Source organism: Neophocaena asiaeorientalis, unplaced genomic scaffold, assembly GCF_003031525.2.
Source record: "Neophocaena asiaeorientalis asiaeorientalis breed wild unplaced genomic scaffold, Neophocaena_asiaeorientalis_V1.1 scaffold59, whole genome shotgun sequence".
Taxonomy (NCBI): domain Eukaryota; kingdom Metazoa; phylum Chordata; class Mammalia; order Artiodactyla; family Phocoenidae; genus Neophocaena; species Neophocaena asiaeorientalis.
Window position 1 is genome coordinate 12,492,389 of NW_020174268.1, and position 21,543 is coordinate 12,513,931.

Sequence of the window (21,543 nt, forward strand, 5' to 3'; positions counted from 1 at the left end):
GTTTGTCTTTCCCAGTAAGACCAAGGCAAGAATCAAAGGAGTGGGACGGGGAGGAGGGGCATGGCACAGTGGAGGCAACAGGAGGCCTTTCACTGGCCTGATTTCAAAGGCAAGGTGCAGAGGGAGGTTTCAGGACATTTTAAGAAGCTAGGGCTCTTTGGCAGCTTTTGAACTCAAAGATTGGATTCATGAATTTCATTTCTTGTACTATGTGCTTTAAAATGAGACTTTAGGGCTTCCCTGGTGGCGCAGTGGTTGAGAGTCCGCCTGCCGCTGCAGGGGACACGGGTTCGTGCCCCGGTCTGGGAAGATCCCACATGCTGCGGAGCGGCTGGGCCCGTGAGCCATGGCCACTGAGCCTGCACATCTGGAGCCTGTGCTCCGCAGCGGGAGAGGCCACAACAGTGAGAGGCCCATGTACTTCAAAAAAAAAAAAAGAGACTTTATGTTCCATACCTTTAAACTGCCTCCAAGAGGGAAGCTCCTCTTTGCTAGCCTCCTGCCAAGGTTGTGTCCACACACCCTCTGGGGGGGTGGGTGAATGAGTCAGTCCCCAGTCCCCTTTGCAGCCTGGCCCGCCACTTAGCAGGTTGTACTGTCCTGCTCGCTCCACTGAACCGCCTGCCATCAGGTCCAGCTGGTTTTGATTATTGCACGAGGCCTGGAACTGGGCACCAGCTCCTCCGCTAAATGGCTGTGTTATCTTTGATAAGTCTGTTATCCTCTCCCGGCTTCAGTCAAAACAAAACAAAATAAAAGGCTCTTTCCAGATAGAAAACCCAATAATGCGACTCCAGTTCCAGCTGAGTGTTTTCACTATGGTTTCTTCATGGCCACAGTCTGAGCTGGCACTTTAAAGTACAGGAATCATTAGTGAGCTACTAGAAGAAGGGGCCAAGTTCATTTACTCTCCTAAATGTCTATGGTTGAGTGGAGGAAGGGCTAGTGGAGTGAGTGATGCTTTTCTTATAAATGTTACCCAGTGAGGCCCCCATCTATAGAGGCAGCCATTAGAAATAGGGCAGATTGGGGACTTCCCTGGTGGTCCAGTGGTTAAGACTTTCTTTGCTTTCCAATGCAGGGGGTATGGGTTTGATCCCTAGTTGGGGAATTAAGGTCCCACATGCCATGTGGCCAAAAAACCAAAACATAAAAGAGGCAATATTGTAACAAATTCAATAAAGACTTTAAAAACAAAAAAAAAAAAGAAAAAGAAATAGGACAGATAGGGCCCTCTTACATAGAATAGTCTCTCTTTTGAGGTGTATACCTTGGAGACTCCACCTGGCATAGAAATCCCTCTTCATCCTTTGGGCTAATTAAATTAGATTCAGGATTTAGCTCATGCTTTGTTGTTGAGATTAGATTAGAATGAGTGAGACTCCCTGCTACAGATCCGAGCTTCCCTCCTGCTGGCTTATGGTGGAGACTCCATTTTGGGGATGTAAAGCGTTTGACTCAACTCTCCCTTTGTTGGTAGAATGAGGATAGAATTTGCTTCTTCCGCCCTCTGTATTTCCTCCTTCACTATGATTTTGTCCAACTGAGGCAGAAAATTTCCATCCAGCTCCTAGCAGCTGTGTGGCCAATGGCTTATGTAATTAACACTGCCAGTGCTTGGGAAATGATTATAAGGGATGGTTCTCTTGGAGATTCTTCATTTTGTCATTTAAACTACCAGTGCAAGCTCCGTACTTGACAGGGAAAAACAATCTCGTTTGTTTTAAGGAGACAAAAGGTTTATCATCATCTGAAAACATTTATTAAACACATGTTGTGAGCAGAGCACCAGGTAGTTTAGAGATGGTTCAGTTTCCAGGCTTTTGAATTGAGGCCGTAAATGAACATCCTCCATCCATGTACCATGTCAATGAGTAGAAACATTCCCAGCTGCTTTAGTGAGAGGAGCTTTCATCTTGGTGTGGAGGCAACTGCATCAAATAATCCCTCCCAGTTAAAATGAGCCTAGAATATCCCTAAAAACTGATCCTGTTTCAAATTTGGTTAATATTCTTCTCAAATGGCTATACTCCTATGCAGGAAATACTGAAATAAGTGAAAGATGGCAAGTGCTAAAAGAAGACACATCAAGGAATAAATTAACTCTTTTTATTGCAAATTGGAAAACAGTAGCTACTTCTCTTTTTCTTTCTGTGTTGCCTAGCAACATGGCCAGGGAAATGAGTGGGCTGCCTCTCCCTGCAACACACACTCACACTTCCTACCTCATTTTGAAACACAGGAATATAAGCTGCTTTTCTTTTTTAAGGAATATTGAGACATTTGACCGCTTCTTCACAAACAAGAAAATCTATATTTTTATTTATGTTAATTATGCTGGTTTAATCAGCTTTTTTCCTTCCCTTAATATTTTTGTTACCTCTTTTGGTATTTTAGAATAGTCCTATACAATAGGAGTCTGCATGCCAGATATTTTTCTTCTTGAAAGAGCTGATGGCAGTGTACCAAGCAACTGCCCTATTTTTCCAAAACACTGTTATTTAAATTGCTGTCTAGAAGCGTTTGGTCACAGATGCAGATCCGGGAGGATCTTTTCCATCCATGAACTTTCTGGGGTCCTGTTTCTTAATACATCAGGAAGAAAAGTGTTTGATTGTGTAGGTGGCGTGAAGCTCCCCGTGATACTCCCACATGGCTGACTTCTGTAGATTATCTGATCAGTCAGTTGATGTGAAGAGTGGGTGGTTCAAAATAGAAAAGAAGCCAGGATTCTAGACACTCTCTGCAGATCTGAGCTCGTTGCCTGGTGACCAGCAGAGGGATCTCTTAGCAGAAAAGGGCGGAGGGGAGAAGAGGGAAGGTGACGGGTGAGCGGTTGGGGAACGAGGATAAACACTGGGAAGGGAGCAGGGAGGTCAAGTTCGCCTTCTTTCCGTCTTCCAAACATACCATTTTGAAAAGGCAATGTTTATTGGGTGTATGCGGGGTGCAAATGCAACCCTTGAGTTGCTGCTCTGGGGCCAGAATTTCCTGAATGCCAGCCGGGGCTCCTAATCAATTATTGCCTGAGGTAAGCACCTTCCTCTTCTACCCAGAATGGGAAGGAAACGTTCAAGGAAGAATTGCCTAGATACATAGTAGCAGAGTTTGGTGTTGACAGACCTCAAGGGCCCAAGAACCCAACTGGACACAGAGGAAGGCAAAAGCTCATGAGCAGATCAAGCCAATAAGGCAGAATAAACAGCCTTTTCATCTATTTAGATGCTTTCATGATCTCAGAAACCGAGGATGCCCATTCAGTATTGTTCCACTCCTAAGAGAGCGCAGGGCACCTAAGAAAGCCGAGTAAACAAACCTATGCCTGCCCTTCATCCTACAGGACCTGTACCGCCCCCTCTCTTCAGATGATTTGGACTCAGTAGGAGACTCAGTGTAAAAGAGACAATGGAGCAGTGTATATGGTTTGTGGTTGGGTGAAGGTTTCACGTTTCCTAAGCAAAAGTCTAACAGCAAAATACACAAAAGAGTTTTGCATACCTTGAAATTATGAAGACTAAATCATATAGAAGGAAATATCCAGGCATTTTATATTAATCCCTGAAAGAGATTTTTTTTTATATCTCCTACGTTGATTTGACTGAGGGAGCTTGAACACAAACTGGCTCAGTTGGTGAGGTTTTTGTGCCAGGCCTGGCTCTAGATGAATTTCATGTATGGGCCTGATCTTAGTTTCAGAACATGCTAATGGTGTAGCAAGACAGTCATAATTTCTGTAGATGGGGTTTTCATTTTGATCATAAGTAAACATGTAGATACAAATTTTCTGTACAATTCTGTACAGATTTTCTGGCTAAGCAGATTAAAATGCCACTAGCAGACATTTTTTCTTAAAGTTATACTCTCCTTAAACTTTACATTGCTGATTTTAAAGTACTTTTGTTGCAAAATAATCAAAATATTCAAGTAGGGTTCTTCTTCTTCCTAGACAATATTCAGAGCTACCTGTCATTTTGTGGGTTAGTCTAGGTGAGGAAAAACACCCATGTCAAAGACATATCTCATGAAGACTCTCTTGTTAAGCATAGGAACTTTCCTTATTTTTGTTGTAAAAAGTAAATTTTACTTTTTAAACTTATCTTTCATTGAAAACAGCATAAGTATAGCTTAAACATGAAGAATTTTTTCAATGGCATTGCTATAAATTATATAATTCCTCCCTATAACCATATATATAATTTTTCAAATATGTAAATGCTGAAGCTAGGAAGCTTTTTTTTGGAAACATACGGACCTAAAAAATTGTGTCTGGACTTATTCCAAAAAACCGATTTGAAAAGCAAAATTATTTTAAATGTTGCTACATAAATCAGGTCCCAAATATCCAAATCTCTACTCTGATAAATCCTGGATCTTACTGGTATTTTGGAAATGTTCATATGCAAAACTCCTTTGTGTTAAACTAAGTAAGTCTATGATTATAACCTATTGTTAATCATTAACCTACTAATCCTGCTTTCCTAGTCCTCTGTTTAAAAATTATAGTCAGCTTTGCTTAAACATAAAACAATTATTTTTAATCTGAATGTTAAGAACTGATTTAATGTGTATGGTCTATTGTATTTAAGCCATACCCTAGTGATCATTTAGTTTTACTAGTTCAAACACTAACAATTTAAGACTTGTGTAGCATGGTTTTGATATTTTACAGGCTTGACATATCTCAGTAGGTGATAAATTAAAAATGTATGATGCCACTTGGAGGCTTTTACTTGGGGTTTTTTTTTCAAATTTTACTTGAACATTGAATTTAAAAACAAAATGTTTGATTCAAAATGGAGAGAATTTCAGTTGTCATATACTGTTTTAAATGTTATCCATTTATCTCCTTGATAAATTGCTCAACTATCAAATTTTACCATCTGGTTTATAGTTACATATGTTACTATCTCACTTTCCAAGTGAATAAAATATTCCAACCATAAGAAGGAGAAGAAGAAAAAAAAAACAGTACAGGCAGCCTAACAGCATTTGAAAACTTAGCCTTATAAAAATTAGTGCCTCATTATCCTGTCTGTTGCAGAGAAAGACACTTCTCTGGCAGGTTATTTGAGAACTGCAAACTGAACCATTCCATCTTGAAAGAACAGTTCATAATACCTGTTCCAGACTTCAGATTTTAAAACTGTTTCCAATAGAAATGAACAGAGACTCCTGCTGAGATCAAAAGGCTGCTTTGTTTTAGCTGAAACAGTAAACATCTGTGAGGTTGCCTATGCTGGTGTCTGTTCTAGTTATGTCTTTGTAAGATGCATTACTTAATACAGTTGAGTCCATAAAAGATTAGTATGTATTTGACTGAACTGTCAAAAATGCAGAGAAAGCAGTGGAACAGTTAACCTAAATCTGGTGGGGTCAGATGGTCCAGAACAAAAAATAAATTCCAATAATTTTAACTTCCCCGAACTGTCAATCTTATGGACAACTACTGCTTAGAAAGGTCCAATAAACGCTATTTGTTCTGGATAAGTGGTAGATATTGCCAATTGATATGAAGCCCAGGGCTTTGTTTAGACATGGCAAAAAGAAACTGGACTTGTACTAATTGCCGATAGATATCATGGCCAGCTTTCCATCCAGGCAGTTCCGAGGGAAATGCTATTCCACAGCATTTAATCTTTTGAACATATGACTTTTATTAAACGACTGTTCAGGGGCAATATATATCATTTACTTTTGAAACTAAAATCCCTCAGAGATTGAAACAGCACACCATTTATAGACTTTGAGATCTCTTCCTGTGCAGAGCATAATTCCATTATACTAAAGCAGAAATTAAAAAAAAAAAAAATGCTTAGCAACAAACCAGAAGTTTTCAGTTTATTGGTGGAACTGAACTGATGATTTATAGGCACTTAAGATTTACTTACTTATAGAATTCTTTAAAAAAAAAATTAGACACTGAATATTTAAATTGTTCTACTGGGCGGAAGAGACCTCCAGCAGAAGCAATGCATTTTTGTCCTTATGGTAGACCTTAAATGTTCTGTGAAGACATTGCACTCTAGGAAAAATTTGGTCATTGGCACTTACATTTTCACCTTTAGACATCATAGAGAACGATACAATAAACGTATCCCTGCTTTTAGCATTTTAGAAGTGCAAAACCTAATTATATATCAAGTATAAACTTCAGTGTGAACTCAAAAGACTGGTTCTGAAAGCCACGTGGTTTGTTTCTTATTCGTCTTGCTTAATTACGTGGGGTGGGGCAGGAGTTCCCAGTGTTTTCATACTGTCATAGACTTGTGAGACGTGGCAGGTCCACACCCATCTATACACATCCCTGTGTTCTTATATTGGCTCATCTAAAGATTAAAAGTATCAAATACTATCTTTTAAAACCATTTGGAACCAGAATTCATGTGCCACATGTGTTCCCTATGTTAACCAGCAGGGGTATTTTGGTTGCATCCACTGCAGATCTGTACATGATTTTTTTTTTTTTCATTTAGAAGTAATGAAATCTAAAAGCCACATTTCTTAATACAAATGAATGAATATATAGAATAATATCCTGAAAAATAATTCCATATATTTTAGCTATTGGACTACTAAATTTTTCATATGTGGCCATATATCTACCCAGGTGTGTAGGTGTTTACGTAAATTTGCGGGGCTCAGTGTGTATATGGGTGTGCTTATGTAAGTATTTGTGTATGTTTATAGACCATAAATGGTAAGAGTATGGTATTTGTGACACAGCCTTATAAGTTACTGGCTCTTGTGGAATTGTATGTAAAACCTTTCGTGTCATAAATCATTACCCATGACATATTAATTGAGGCATATTTAACTTCAAAAGTAGTTTTCTAAACTAGTATGGCAAAACGGTTCCAAATAATAGGCAGATGTACTGATTTATTTTAAACAATTTGGAATCCAGTTAAACAAAAATTTCAAATTCAGATAAATCCAATATTGTGTTAACTATTAAATATAAGCATACATTAATGCTTATATTGTTATGTCCTGATATTCTATTATTAAAATGATTATATACTATCACTGTTGTTTCTCTAATGTGTATGACATGTGGTGATAGTCAGTATTCACTAACAAAAGGAAGTATTGATTTATAGGGTTGTGAGTAGGTGAGTAATTATATTGAAACATAAATCGAAGAGAATCCAAACTGTGTTTGATTTGAAGTAAGTTGAATTGCAAAGCCAGATAACCTGTAAGGCAGTTTTGTATGTTCTTTCAAATCACGATTCTAAAGTATTGATGTATTTTCAGTAGTAACCCTACTGTACTTCCTGTATGTGTGTATAACAAATATACACACTCCTGAAAATGTTAATTGAACGAATATATTGGGAATGAACGTTTTGGCCAACCCAATACTGTATATACGTACATTTCCTATTTATGTGTATTTGCATTAGCTGGCTAGCATCTCTAACTGTGCATGTCAGTGACAACGATATCCCACAGAATTATAGTGCGAAAATTAGCGATATATTGAATTCGAAATACCAATTGCCTGATGCAGTTTGTTATACTGTCAGCTGAAAAATATTTGTAACTTTGTGCCTGTCATGCATGTGGAAAAGATAGGAAATCTGAGGCCCTAGCTGTAATTTTTCAGGGTGCATGATATATAGTGTCTTTAAAATGTGGTTCATTTTAGTAAAGACGATGGATAAATTCCAAGATAGTATAAATGATGCATGTAATACATGGGTGTTTGTATTATATATGGCCACAAAATGGTTTTGAAGCCAGGGTAGTAGGTATCTGAAAGGTCATAGGCAAAGAACTATGAAAGTTAATTTTCTTGTGATGTGTTTCTTTGAGTTTATATTCATCAACAAGCAAGGAATCGAGTTTATTTGTTCTGAGGACATTTTACTTTGAAATACACTATGAATGTTGTAAATTTGGACAAAATTTTTGCAGAGAGGTTGACATCTTTCCTGCTTACAGTTTGAGTTACTCGGATATGCATTCTCTTAAAGCATTTGGTGTTAAAATGTTTTAAACAGCAACATGTTTTAAAAATCCATCCGTTGAGGCCATCAGCAGAGTTTTACAGAGCGAAATGATGAAATGTTTCATTGACCTAGCCAATTTTGAAAGTTCCATCACTTTGTACTGTGGCTTCACTGTAAAATGTACCGTGTGTTTCACACTGGACCATGTTATTCCCCTCAAAGTTAATGTGACACTTACCACCTTAAAAATAACTATAATAAACAGGAAAAACCACCTACGTTGTTCAGTGAGTTTCTTTCAGAAAACTTGATAAGTAGACATTGAAACTGAAATGACTGTGTGGGGTAAGGGTTACATTCATAATCATATTTACGGTGTTTTATGATGTAATTAGCATCAGCAGATGATACCTGAGATACTGCAGAATGACATCGCATGACATCCAAAGTATAAAATACCGACAATAACAATGAAATAAGACTATTTTGTTGAAGAATTCTGTTTTAGTTGGTTATATTAGAATCATTAATACACTTGCCTTTCAGGGTTGCATTAATGGTGAATATGTCAAACAAATTGGCAACTGGTTGAAAAAAAGAAATTTTAACCATAGTAACTTCCTCCTGGGCATGAAGGCATTTTTCCCAAAGTCATCTAACTTGCAGGGGGAAAAAATGTGCATGTGTATATAGGTGCATGTGTGTGTATGAAAGGTATTTTAAAAGTGCTAAATAAATAAATATATCATAAAATAACTATAATAACAAACTTGATTACCCAACTTTAATATAGAACAAAGACCCATAATCTGTTTCATGCTTAATATGGTATATAAGGGAGAATAGAAAATTCTACTGGCCTAGTTAGAAAAGAATTTTTTACATTAACATTATTATAGAAGTCTAAAATTCTGGTTTTAAATCTAATATTTTTACTAGGTTCATATTAACCTTAAAATTATAGTTTGCTTTAATTGGTTCTCTTTATTATTTCCATGATAACCTAAATATAGTCAGTACTCAAAGCAATAATGATACAGCTGGAAGGAATGTTCACAAGTTTATAAAATTCCAAATTGTGCTTCTACTTTCTGAATATAATAGACTTCAAAGTGAAATGGAGCAGGTGCCTGAAAGAGTAGTGCTGGGAATCCAAACTGAGGAGTGAATCATGGAGGGAATTATTTTATTGAGAGGAGATTCCCCTTCCAAACTATGATTTCACAGCGAGGAACTCCTAAGAGGAGACCTGGTGCCCACCAAGACAAATGGTTGAGATTCTAAATGTACAGATCCTGGCTTTAAGTGAGCATAGTGATTAGACGGTAGCAGCAAAGCAGACTGCCCCATACAACAGAGTCGTAACTAAACGTGTTTATTTTTGATATCTTGGCTCCGTGGTTTCGCTAACATAGATTTCAGTATTCCCATTTTCATTTTCTCTTCCTCTGAGTAAACCTATTTTATGAATGACAGTTCTACAGTCCTTTTAAAACTCTGACCAAATGTTTATAACTTCTTACGCGTTTCAGTATTCATTCTGAGTTATGCACGTGTTTGCTGTGCCGTAAACGTTAGGTTATGCATACTATGGAGAATGCAGACAAGGGAATTTGGAAAAAGGAATTACTTCTGTGCCTTGCTTCAAGTAATGGAGCCTTATTAGTTATTGTAGATTGATGTCATCAACTTATTGTTCTCTACCCACTTGGAAAGTAAATGAATATATGTTTTTTTCTATATACACAGAGTCCCTTGGATTTCAAGCTCTCTACACAAAGGTTATGATTTAATTTTGTTACATGAGATCATCTTTAGACATTCTATAGGCCTCAAGTCAGGATCACCAGAACAATTATTTGAGTTTGTTAAATATTTGTTGGTTGTGTTTCCTTTATTAAATTGATCCAGTTGATTTCTAAATTCTTTTACTGCCATTTTCAAAAAAAAAAAAAATGTTAACAAAGTAATAACTGCATGCCGAGACAGAATGTGAAGTGGAAACAATGTAATTATCCAGACAAAGCTAAAGTTATCTGGTGAGGTTTTTCTACCTTGATTACATCAGTTGGATCAATTGGATATTTTTGTAGTCATTATTCGGTGTGGACCCCAGCTGAGTGCCATTAATACAAGTGGCAGGAGGAACTCGTACCATTTTATGTTTGAAATGAACTGTTTTTTACTACATAGTCATCAGATACATCTTGGTAAAATGTGGTTAGAACTGTTATGTCAGCTTTCTCACTTACTTCAAAAAAGTGTGATATGTTCTCCATCTGTTACATGATCCAAAGCTACACTTAGGATGTGTTCTTACTGAGGCCAGTGCTTTTATGAAGGTGTGCCATAAAAGCATCCAGGTGCCAGCAACCTGTCCACCTGGTTCCCATTAAATCTGCCTGGAAGCAATGACATTTCAAATGTCAGAATATCTCTTAGAGCAGCTAATTGCGTTAAGTTCTAAAATTACTATGTTTTGCACTGTACACCCCTATGCCTTGGAATTCGCATACTGACTGAAGCAAACACAAAATCTTATCATCATGTATCCTCTAAAATGGTTTATCTTCTCAGAAAAACCAAATAAGTAAATTGATTTCATTTATAAGCATGCAAAAATACAAGTGGGCCTTTTAGCTTCTGTAGGTCATAGATAGAGGCTGATTCATCTCGTTGGGTTAATTCTAAAGAACAAGAACCTACACATTTTCCCTTTAGTATTTTCAAACTCCTTCAATCAGACTTATGGGCAATAATCAAAATGTTCCCACGCCGTCTAAGGTGGTATATTGAGGAGTAGTTACCAGGGTACTCAAAGGGCTGTGGTGATTACTGAATGACTTCAACTGGGAGAGACAGCAAAAATGTTAAGTGACAAAATCAGAATCCAAAAATAACGGGCTGGAAGGATATGAATGTAATAAATATGACATTAACATGAGTAAATGCGAAGTCTTAGACTTGATCCAAAACGCCAACCTCTCAAATACAGAATAAGGATATCTTAACACGCTGTGAGTTCAGTGTAGGCTTAAAAGTTATGTTGTTACTGTTAAGCCAGTATGATCTTTTTTTTTTTTTTTAAGCCAGTATGATCTTAAAGCGCATTAATATTCTATTCACAAGGAAGAAAGCTCTACCCTTCTCTCTCTCTGTGCTGGTCCGGGTACACCTAGAATATTGCATTTGTTTTGAGCACTACCATTAACCAGAGAAATCGACAACTGGAGGGTCAAGGGGTCACGGGGCCCTGTCTGATGACTGACAACCCAGAAAACGGGGATTATTGAAATTGAAAAAGAGAAGACACAGAAGGGGCCAAGTATCTCTTTCCAAATATCGGAAACATTGTCCTGTTGGGAAATGCACTGTACTGGGTGGCTCCAGAGGTGAGAGCCAAGAACAACAAATAGGAGATGTAGAGGGGCATCATTTGAACATAACTTAAGGAAGAACTTTCTTTGCCTCATTAACAGTTAGGGGGGCTGCCTTAGGAAGTAATGTGTTCAGTATTGGAGGTGTTTGGACAGAGGCCATTTGATCACGTGCCTGGGATTTTTGTAGTGGGCCTTTGGTCTCTCAGTGGAAGTAGGGTAGAACAGGTAATATTTAAGGTCCATTTCAGTCCCTGAAATTCGTTGAATCCATAAATGGTCATTGTCTTGGAAAAGTCTATAATGTTAAGTATCTTACTTCTTTGGGGGAAAAGAAGAGCTAACACCGTTAGAAATTTAATACATTTATTTTACGTCATTTGAGCATAGTAAATAAAATGAGAACTTTCCATTTTCAGAGTACCGTGTTTGTAATTAAATGTTTTTCTCTTACAATTGTCTGTTACCTTCAGACAGTATGAAATTTGAAATGACTTGGAGTATGTTTTCAAACCTAAAGTTGAAAATAAGCAATTTTAAACATAAGCAGACTTGTGTTAACCCTACTTTTTTTTTTTTTTTTTTTAACCAAAACCTAAAAAACCTGAGGGGTTTTTTGTTCATAAGGCAGAGAAAAACACAGTTGGCACTATGGCCAGCTTGAAGGGCATCAGACATTTGGTGGCACTGTTGAAAATGCAATTCATTAGTTGATAAGGCAGTTTAATGAATAATATCCAGCAAGTTTATTAAACATTACAGTTTAAAAGATGTTTTCATATTATTTGGGTCAGAATTCTGTATTGAGAATCTGACGTTCTTATTAAAAGAACAAGATTTTGGAATTGAGTCCATCAGTCGTGGACATCTTTGCTAGGAAATACGCTACTAGTCTATTAATTTGAATGCTTGATTCCGAAAGAATGTGTCTTTGTATTCTAAAATCTAAAACGCCATATGACAGGACAGCACCTGCCATCCCAAACCACAGTGTGTCTGCATTATTAATCACCATTTGTGACGCTGCTGGAAGAAATTCAAGGATCAGAAGGCCCAGAAGAGAAAGTCTACATTTTAGACATTTCCTTACTGCTTTTCTGCTTGGAACACCATTTGTCTACAGCACAAGCAATGACACAAGGGATAAAAGATCTCCCTGTTCTGGAAAACACAAACCTTCCCCTCAAATGCGGTAGCGTTAATGTTTCTTTTCTCCAGACCTCGACATCGTAAATCTGCCTTGTCTCAGCCATGTATTCCAATATTATAGATATCAGGTTTTCACAAACAAACATCCGTAAAAGTCAGAAGAGCACACTTAGAGGCTCATACATTTATAGTGCCTTCCACAGAGTTGGTTATGACAGCACAGTTAGTGTCCCAGCAAGAAAAACTCTGTTTCAGGGTCGCAATCTGAATCCTTTCTGGCCTGCCACAGGACAAAGGCGTGCTTCTGGTCACAAAGGGAGATTGAATGAGATATAAGGATGGAAACAGCTCAAGTCACCAGGCTGATGGATTGGGGGATTATTACAATACTGGAAAGTAAAAGGCACATCACACAGACTAGGTGACCTTCAGGCATGTGGTGTACTAGAGTAACCACGAAACTTCTAGAAAGTCCTGTGAGGAAGCAGATGCATCAATGCCATGAACTTAACTTTTATTCCCATCGTGTCACCTGTCAGCTTTGATGAACTCGTCCCATGGAACGTGGTCATCTCAGCGCACCCAGGAGAATGTGCTATGGCAGTTGACTCAGATGGCGCTGCAGTGACTGAAGTAGCGTTTGCCCGATTATATTCGTCCTTTGGGTGAAGACTAAAATCTTTGAATTTCCTGATGTTGTTGGGCGTAATGGCAAGATACTGTTGGGCACAATGACAGTACGTAAAACTTCTCTTCCTACTTACTTTGTGCACAGTTAAGGCTGGATGGAATGGGGAGGAGGTTGAAGGGAGACAGGTAAGCAGAGCAGAAGTAGGTCAACTTTGCTTCTCGCCACCTCTTCATTGTTAATTCAACTACAGACGCTCTCTCCCTTCTCTCTGCTCCACAGACAGCCGGCACCATGAGCCCATGCCGCCCCTCACCGCCTCCAGGCTCCCATCAGGCCAACCAAGTGGATAAACCCAAGGAAACAGAAGGAGGATCTTTTAGGACAAGCTGTGTTCACTGTTTAGAAATAGCATTGAAATGTGCAAGTTGCTTTCTCAAGGAATAGATAGAGGGATGGAAAGATTCATTGTTAAAGTACTGCCTCATGGCTGATCACAGTATTAAATATTTGGTATTGTTTCATCCTCTGAGCTTTGTAATATAGTTGTTACCCTGTTTGCTCTCATGGGTCTTGGGTCCAAATACACCCCAAATTTACAAAGGAATCACAGGCTTAGGCTTTCAGTTCTCTCTTTGCCTCAGGAATAAAAGTAATAATAAGTCAATGTTTCTTGCTATGTAACATTTAATGTATCAGTAACTTGCTTAGTGCTATGCCTTTATCTCAAAATGGAATTAAGAAACCCACTCTTCAACCTTTCTCCAAGGATGTGGCAAAGCTGAATATTTTTTAAAGGATATTCCATAAAAAACAAACTGAAGACAATTTTTTTCTATGGTAAGAATAAAAAAAAAAAAAAAAGATCAGAATGACCCCTTATCTGAAGCCTGTTTGCAGATGAGGGTGTGGAAGAGTGAGGTGAGATACCTCAAAGCTGCCAAACCTAAACAGTGCGCAAAAGGATGCTAACGTTGAGAAAAAGACATAAAAAGTCACGGAACATCCAGAGGACGGTGATGAGCCTGACTCACTTAACGCCACCTGTTGTTGGGTAATAGGGTGGGGGGAGAGGTAGTCCCAGATGAATAGTCTAAGAGCCTCCCTCTCCGAGTGTTAAGACCAATTTCTCCCTGGTGGTGGGTACGGTTACCTCCCGAGATTCTGGGCTGGGCACAGCACCTGGAGACTCAGGTAGTGGGACCGAGGATGTTCATTCTCTGTTTCTGTTTCCCCCCGCAGAGCTCTCAGCATGGCGGCTCCTCCACTTCACTGGCATCCACCAAAGTCTGCAGCTCGATGGACGAGAACGACGGACCTGGAGAAGGTGGTGAGTTTTGGACTTGGTGTCTGAGGAGAAGGCTCAGCTTGTGCTTGGGCAGGGGATGGGCTGGCTAAATTTACACCCACCAGGAAACTGTCACTTCTCCAGCAGAATGAGCCTGAAGCAGCTTCAGAGGCTCGTAGCCAGGGGGTAGAATTGAACGTGGCTCCCACCAGGGACGGTATCTACTCTCGGGGGCCGGGAAGAGGGAGTTAGCCTAATGTGGAGTCGTTTCCCATCCTCTGAAGGTATAAGCACCCTAACAAAGCCAGCTATTGCCCGCTTTGCAAATAAAAGGGGGTAATTGTTGCCTTTGTTGTTCCAAATTCTGTTCACTTCTGGAACAAGAAAGACATCTTTACTTTTTTTTTTTTTTTTTTTTTTTTTTTTTTACCCGTTTAGGAGCACAGGCTCCGGACGCTCAGGCTCAGCGGCCATGGCTCACGAGCCCAGCCGCTCCGCGGCATGTGGGGTCTTCCCGGACTGGGGCACGAACCCGCATCCCCTGCATCAGCAGGCGGACTCTCAACCACTGCGCCACCAGGGAAGCCCCTACATCTTGACTCTTTTGCTTGACTGTGATAGCCCTGCAGAGGCACTCTAACTTAAGTGAAGTCAACATGTGAAAATCTGGCTTTACAGAAAGAATGAATTGATGGCAATTGCAAAAATATTCTTTGGACCTTAAGTGAATTCCCTTCAGAAAGTGGTGAGATGATGTGGATTCCAGAATAGACTTTTTTGCTAACTCCTGGATTGTTTTAGATAAGCCTCTTCGGCTCTCCACATCTCAGTTTTTCTTCTACGAAATGGAGATTGTAATATATGCCTATTTCCTCCCTGGGGGTTATTATCAGGCTCAAATCAATTATGAGAAAGTATTTCGAAACTAAAGTATAAAACTGATATGATCAAGCCACTGTTACAGAATCAGCACCCCTTATTTGTTTTAAATAATATGATTTAATTTTCCAATAAAGTACCATTTGGGGGAAACACTTTTATTATGTTACGTGAGATACCTGACTTACCCAAGGATTTCTTGACTGCCATGCAATATCAGACTTCTTTGGTATTTCCAGAAGTATGAAATTCAGAAGCCTCTTTTGTTCCAATGTGTTTTATCTACCTAATGAAATGAAATGGTCCTTGACAGAGCCTTTTTGGCTAACTCTTCTTATCCACAAGCCTAAAAGATACATTTTTTTCAATAGTCAGGAAAAAAATCCCAAGCCATGTGCTCCAGATGGGTGCCCAGTGGAAGGAAGGATGGAAGTACCTCCCTACATTTCCCATCTGAAGCCAGGGTTGCTGCTGACAGCTAAGGATGGTTACTTTTACTATCCGTGTAGTAAAGAGCCTTAAGACCGCGTCATCCGAGAGATATTTTGTAAATTCGGGTGCTTTGCAGTGGATTTGAAACTTCTCCAACCATTTTCTGTAATAACCATGGGCTAGACAAAAATGCCCAGGCTGAATCCTTCAAACGGAGGCAAAACTGTGGCTTCTTTGGGGTGAGATCGAGGGGGTGGGGGGGAGTGGAGGTAAGTCCCCAGGTCTCGCTTTATTCCGGAGACCACTGAGATAGCTTCTAGTGGGTTAAACGTAAAACGTCACCTGTAAAGAGGTGAAGAGGTTGCAGAAATGCCGAGGACAAAAGCAGCAGCAGAAAATGTCCTACATTTGTACACGCTTTCCAGAAGTTTCCTCCACTCTAGAATCCAGAGTGGTGCAGACTGGAAATGATCACAAAACCAGAATAAGTAAGGGTCCTAAAGCAGATATCTGCTGATTGTGAGTTTCCATTTCCCGTTCCCCAACCCTGCAGACTAAACTCAATGAGAACACGGAAATCACCAAGAAAGCCCATTTGCCACCTACGGTTTTAATTTTATTTTGAGAAGAAATGTTTAGTCTCAGTTTATGATTAAAGGTCAGAAAAGGAGCACATTTAGAAAGCACACTAGGCTTCCATCACATTTTGTATTCAGGTTGCCTGAGGGAAAGCCAGGATTTATAACTTTAAAGCATGTAAATTTTAGAGCCCAGCTATAAAAGCCTTTTTATACCCCTAAGATGTTAAAGGTTATCCACTATATTTATGTGACCTAAGTGTGGCTTATTTAGTTTTATGGCCTTAGATATTTAAAGCATTATTAGGCATTTGTAAAATATTTCAAAATGCATTTTAAGGGGGAAAATGCGTTGTGTTAGTGGCACTAACATAGTTGAAACTACAAAACTGTTCTGTTCACAGACATAATAGATATTGCAGTTTTAACTCAACATCTGGTGAGAAATTGGTCTAAAATCTGCTCATTGATACTGGGGAGGGGTAGCAATCAGTGCTTAGTTCATAAGGAATTTTATGGAGATCTCTATTTCAGGATGTAGTAAAGCTAAGTGTCCAAACAGCAGGCATTTCTCATGCTTGTACAATGTCAAGCGGCCCAGAGTCCCTTACGAACCGAATCTTCCTCCCTACCTAGGAATGTCATTTTTCTGGACACCATGGGTATGCAGTAAACGCTATTGATCAAATTGGCATGAAATGAAAAGTGAAACTTCCTCCTCAGAATCCCCACTGCGGCAGAAAGCATAAGTTGCATTTACCTAGGTGGCAGTGGACCCCATCCATTTTACGTTTCCTTTTAGTTTATCATTTGTCTTAGTAATAATGGTTGATGATGCAATGTCGGCAAGGAGGTGGGAGTCGGGGACTGGCCTCCCTATACAGAAAATGACATATTGACGCTGAATCAGTTCCAGTCTATTAGATGATACTTCTAAACGTCTCTTTTGTGCAACATCTGTGTTCCCTTTTCTACCAATAAAAACATACTAATGATTCTTTCAGAAGTGCTGGAGGAAGGCTTCCAGATTCCAGCCACAATAACAGAACGCTATAAAGTCGGAAGGACAATAGGAGATGGAAATTTTGCTGTTGTCAAGGAATGTGTAGAAAGGTGAGAAGGATATCATTTGCATTGAGCTTTAAAGGAAGCACTTGGCGTTATGTTTTCCAAGACAGCGTCTTTATTTGCGGTCTGTGGCACATATGGAATAGGTTAATGTCTCAACTCCAGATGTAAAAAATATTTAAAAGAAAGAAAAGCCCATCTAACAACAGATTTGAAAAATGTAGTGATTCCTGGGGACAATCTATAAATTAAGGACTTTGATTTTTCTTTTTAATGTACTCAGCAAAACTTTGCCAGAGCTTTCAGGTAAGTCCTTTTATTTTGTTAAAACAAACAAACAAAAAGAACTTTTGAATAGTTTTTTCGGCACTGTTTTGAGACATTTTGTAAAGGTCAGAACATTCTTATATGGGGTGTATATCTCTAACATATAACTTTCATAAAATTAAATACAGTAACTTCAAAAAACTTCAAAATGTATCTGTTCTGATCCTGACAAAAACAGCATTTAATACATTCAAATGTTTTAAAATGAATGAACTAGGCACTCTTGTGGGCCAAAGGGAAGGACTTGGAGTGAAAGGTTTATCCCTGGGACCTTGATACCTAATCAAGGGCAGTAGCTGGGGCTACTGGTTGGAGAAGTGATAAGTAATAGTCATAGCCCAGATCAAGACCGCCTCAAACCCTAAGCCCAGCGTGAGGTTTGAAGTTCGTTTCTTACGGGGGACCTGGTCAGCCAGCAACTTCCTCTCAGGACTGCTGAGCAGAGTACTGGAAAGGCGGGGGCAGCCACCTGGTTCCTTCAGGGAGTGTGTCCGCTGGCTCCCTGGGGGCTGGTCTGGGGTGAGCACCTTCCCCACTGCTCTTCTCTGCTCCCCTTTCGCCTACTCCCTGGGAGAGGGCCCTGTGCGCTGCCCCTGCCCGAGTTCTCAACACTGTGTGGAAAGAATGCTTTAATCTCCACCTCCACTCGGAGAGGATGTCTCAGACTAGAGGCTCTGTCTGCAAGACCCAGAACTTATTTTTCTCCAAGTCCGTTCACTTAGAAATGAAGATCCGTGCCACATTAGAGCTGGACGTCTGCCCAGGGCCTCAGACACTGTGAGGGTCCTGAGTTTGGCCAGTGACCACTGATTTGCTTCCCTTCACCCTTTGCCTGACTAAGGTAGTGGAGCCCTCCTTAGGCTCCCCTGGAGCAGTGGGTCTCAGACTTTGCCCCACTCAACATAGCAGCTGGGCCAAGTCATTCCTGAGGACGGTGACAGCGACCCCTAGAGCAGCCGCTCTGTGTCGGGGACGGGCATGAGTGACAGGCAGCTTGAAAAATCCCTTTGCTAATCCTGCTGCCCCGCTTTTCCCCTCCCCCTCATTCCCCCACTCCCACCATGAAGTTTGACCATCTGTTGCATGACAGCGAAATATAGAAATTTTCCCATGACTTTCCTGGGCCTCACACCTCCTCAAACAGGAGCAGCCACTGTTTACTGAGCATAAACTACATACAAGGCCCTTAACTTACGATACTTCATTTAATTATCATAATAATCCCATAGTTATGGGATTATTATATATAATCCCAAACTGTTTCCATCTCATATAAAGAATGCCTGGAGAAGCTAGATGCCCAAGTAAGTTAAGTACTCATCTAGTAAGTGCTTAGCAAGGCAGGGATTCAAGTTCAGCTCCAAAACCCACGCCTTTGGACCACTCTGCCAGTGCCTCCTGCCTCGGACCAGGGGTCTTCCGTGAGAAAGTGGCTTCGCTGAGCCAAAGTCACACACAACACATTTATTTGTCCCTGTACAAAGAAGACAGAAGTTAAGTCGGGAAAGCCATCCCCAGAGTAATGGGTGGAAGCGTGTGTGCGTTTATATAATTTTATATTTCATTGATACTTTTACTGATAGCAAGCCCAGCCCTTTTAAACTTAATTTCCTCTGCAGCAGAAAACCCCGTGTCTAGCGGATCCCCGTGCCCTTCCCCCGCGGCGCCTGGTTCCTTGCCAGGGTGCGTCATCTGTTGAGTCTGGAGTGGTGGCCATGTGCTCGTCCTCGGATCACGATAGCATCTCAGTCCCACAGTCCTGGTCTTCCCATGATAGAAATTTATCATTTCTCCATGCTGAATTAATTTCTTTCTCTCTGGTTTGCATTGTGTGCGTTTTGCATGAGTTCACATCTTGGGTCTCATACGAATCATCAGAGTCTAAACACCAGATTGCCCCCCAAAAGTGTTAGTATTCCGCTCCCGCGGAACAAGGACATATGGCATCTGCCCTCTCTCCCCAGAGGTATCACGAAACAATCTTTTAATATTTTCCAGAGGTCCAGGAAAATAAAAGGGAACTAAGAATGTTTTGAATGGCACACATTGCTTGCGGGGGTACATTCTGTCATATTTTAAAGGCGGAATATGTATTAAAAAGAGCAAGTATGCCTCTCCTGCGTTAATAATGTGCTGTCACAGGGAAGGTTTTCCTGCAATAATGGATGCAGTAACATTGCTGCAGAGGCCGTCCCTCCCCTGGTCCCGTGCCAGTACATCCCATCGTAGGGGATGCCAGGTCTGCTTCAATTTCTGCCTGTCTCCCCATAGCAGTCTCGAGTGGCCTCAGGAGCCCCGAGGACATGCTAAAGGATGTTGGTGGACTTTTGAAGCTGTCTTGCGGAGCCTTTTGAAGCCCCAAAGAAAACTCAAGAAGCTGAAAAGCACTAAGAAGAGATCCGAGCACGGGTGGGGGACTCACAATGAGATGCCCTTCATCCCTGGCTTCCTGGCTCTGTGTGGACTAATTACCGTTCAAGCCACGGGTACCGGTAATGCGGTCGTGAGCAGGGACAGTGTCGCAGGTGGCTCCTGGCCCTCCTCCCCACCTGCACTGCTTGCACGTTTTGGCACCGTAGGCGTCAGAACTGGATTAAAATCCTAGCTGCTCGTGATTCCTTCTTTCTCTCCTCCACCTGTAAATCCAAAGAACTACACAACGAAAGCGCTGGACTGAAGGTAGGCAGGCCCAAACCCACCCGGACGAGCTAAGACTTTAGCGTCAGCAACATGGGTTGCATCCACCTAGACAATCTTCAGAATTTTCAAGAACCGGGTACCTATAGTTGGAAAGCATTTCCTTCTGAAGTGGGATTTGGAGGATGAATCAGCATGAAGAACTTTAAGTATCTCTCAGCTACCTGACAGTGTTCTTTCCTCTTTCCTTCCTAAAGGTGCTCTGGCACTTGATAGCCATAGGGCCCAAGTTCAAATTCAAAATAAAACTCTACTCTGAAGATGTTTGACAAGACACTGGGATGCCTCAGTTTTCTGCTTTACAGAGGAGGCTGAGATTTAGCCTTTTTTTTTTTTTTTTTTTTCCGGTACGCGGGCCTCTCACTGTTGTGGCCTCTCCCGTTGCGGAGCACAGGCTCCGAACGTGCAGGCTCAGCGGCCACGGCTCACGGGCCCAGCCGCTCCGCGGCATGTGGGATCTTCCCGGACCAGCGCACGAACCCGTGTCCCCTCCGTCGGCAGGCGGACTCTCAACCACTGCGCCACCAGGGAAGCCCTGAGATTTAGCCTTATTATGATTAATTGGTAAACAAAGGGTGCTGTTTATTTACCAACCCCTCTTTCCTGGGGGAGAGGGTCTTTCTGTCACTGTCCTTACTGCCACCAGCCTCTGGAGTTTTCACAACTCCACCAACATGTTTGGAGCCCCTGCTAGTTCAGGTCTATGCTGGGCCATCTCCAGGGCTACAAAGAGAGTCAAGACGGGGCCCCTTTGCTTGAGAACCTGACGCGTAAGCAAAGGACTGCCTTGAAATTCAGTAAATGCCATGTCAGAGGAATGCCTGGGAAGCCACATTTCCTCTTCCACATGATCTTGATAAAAATCTTCAAAACAGAGCAAACAACCAAAAGCCCCTTGGTCCAGAGCACCCTTTGCATAAACATTCTGCTACCCTCCAGGGCTGAGGGCAAGGGTGAGAAGAAGACTGCCCCAGGGCTGAGAATCATTGAGTTAAACAAGACAGCTTTCTCCAGACCATTTTTAGTACAAACCTGAAAACGTACATTTAGTCCAAGTTTGTAAAATTCAGACATTTCTCCCTAGTAGTTCGAGCGCTAGCCTTGGGTCAAACTTAATAGGAAAGTGACTTTACAAATTGAGTTCCTGTAGACAAGGAGGAAAACA

At 40.7% G+C, this 21,543-nt stretch overlaps 1 protein-coding gene across 3 annotated transcripts in view; it reads left to right on the forward strand.

The window, feature by feature from the left end:
- The window catches only part of DCLK1 (doublecortin like kinase 1), a 325,749-nt gene that overhangs the window by 251,562 nt on the left and 52,644 nt on the right, over positions 1-21,543 (forward strand). Inside the window, exons 7-8 of one of the 3 annotated variants that reach the window (XM_024755592.1) lie at positions 14,352-14,439; positions 17,291-17,399. In XM_024755592.1, coding sequence (XP_024611360.1) covers positions 14,352-14,439; positions 17,291-17,399 — 197 coding nt within the window. Of the gene's footprint in view, positions 1-3,340; positions 4,145-13,020; positions 13,098-14,351; positions 14,440-17,290; positions 17,400-21,543 lie in introns of those variants that run through there. The other 2 variants (XM_024755594.1, XM_024755593.1) reach the window with 2 other exon arrangements.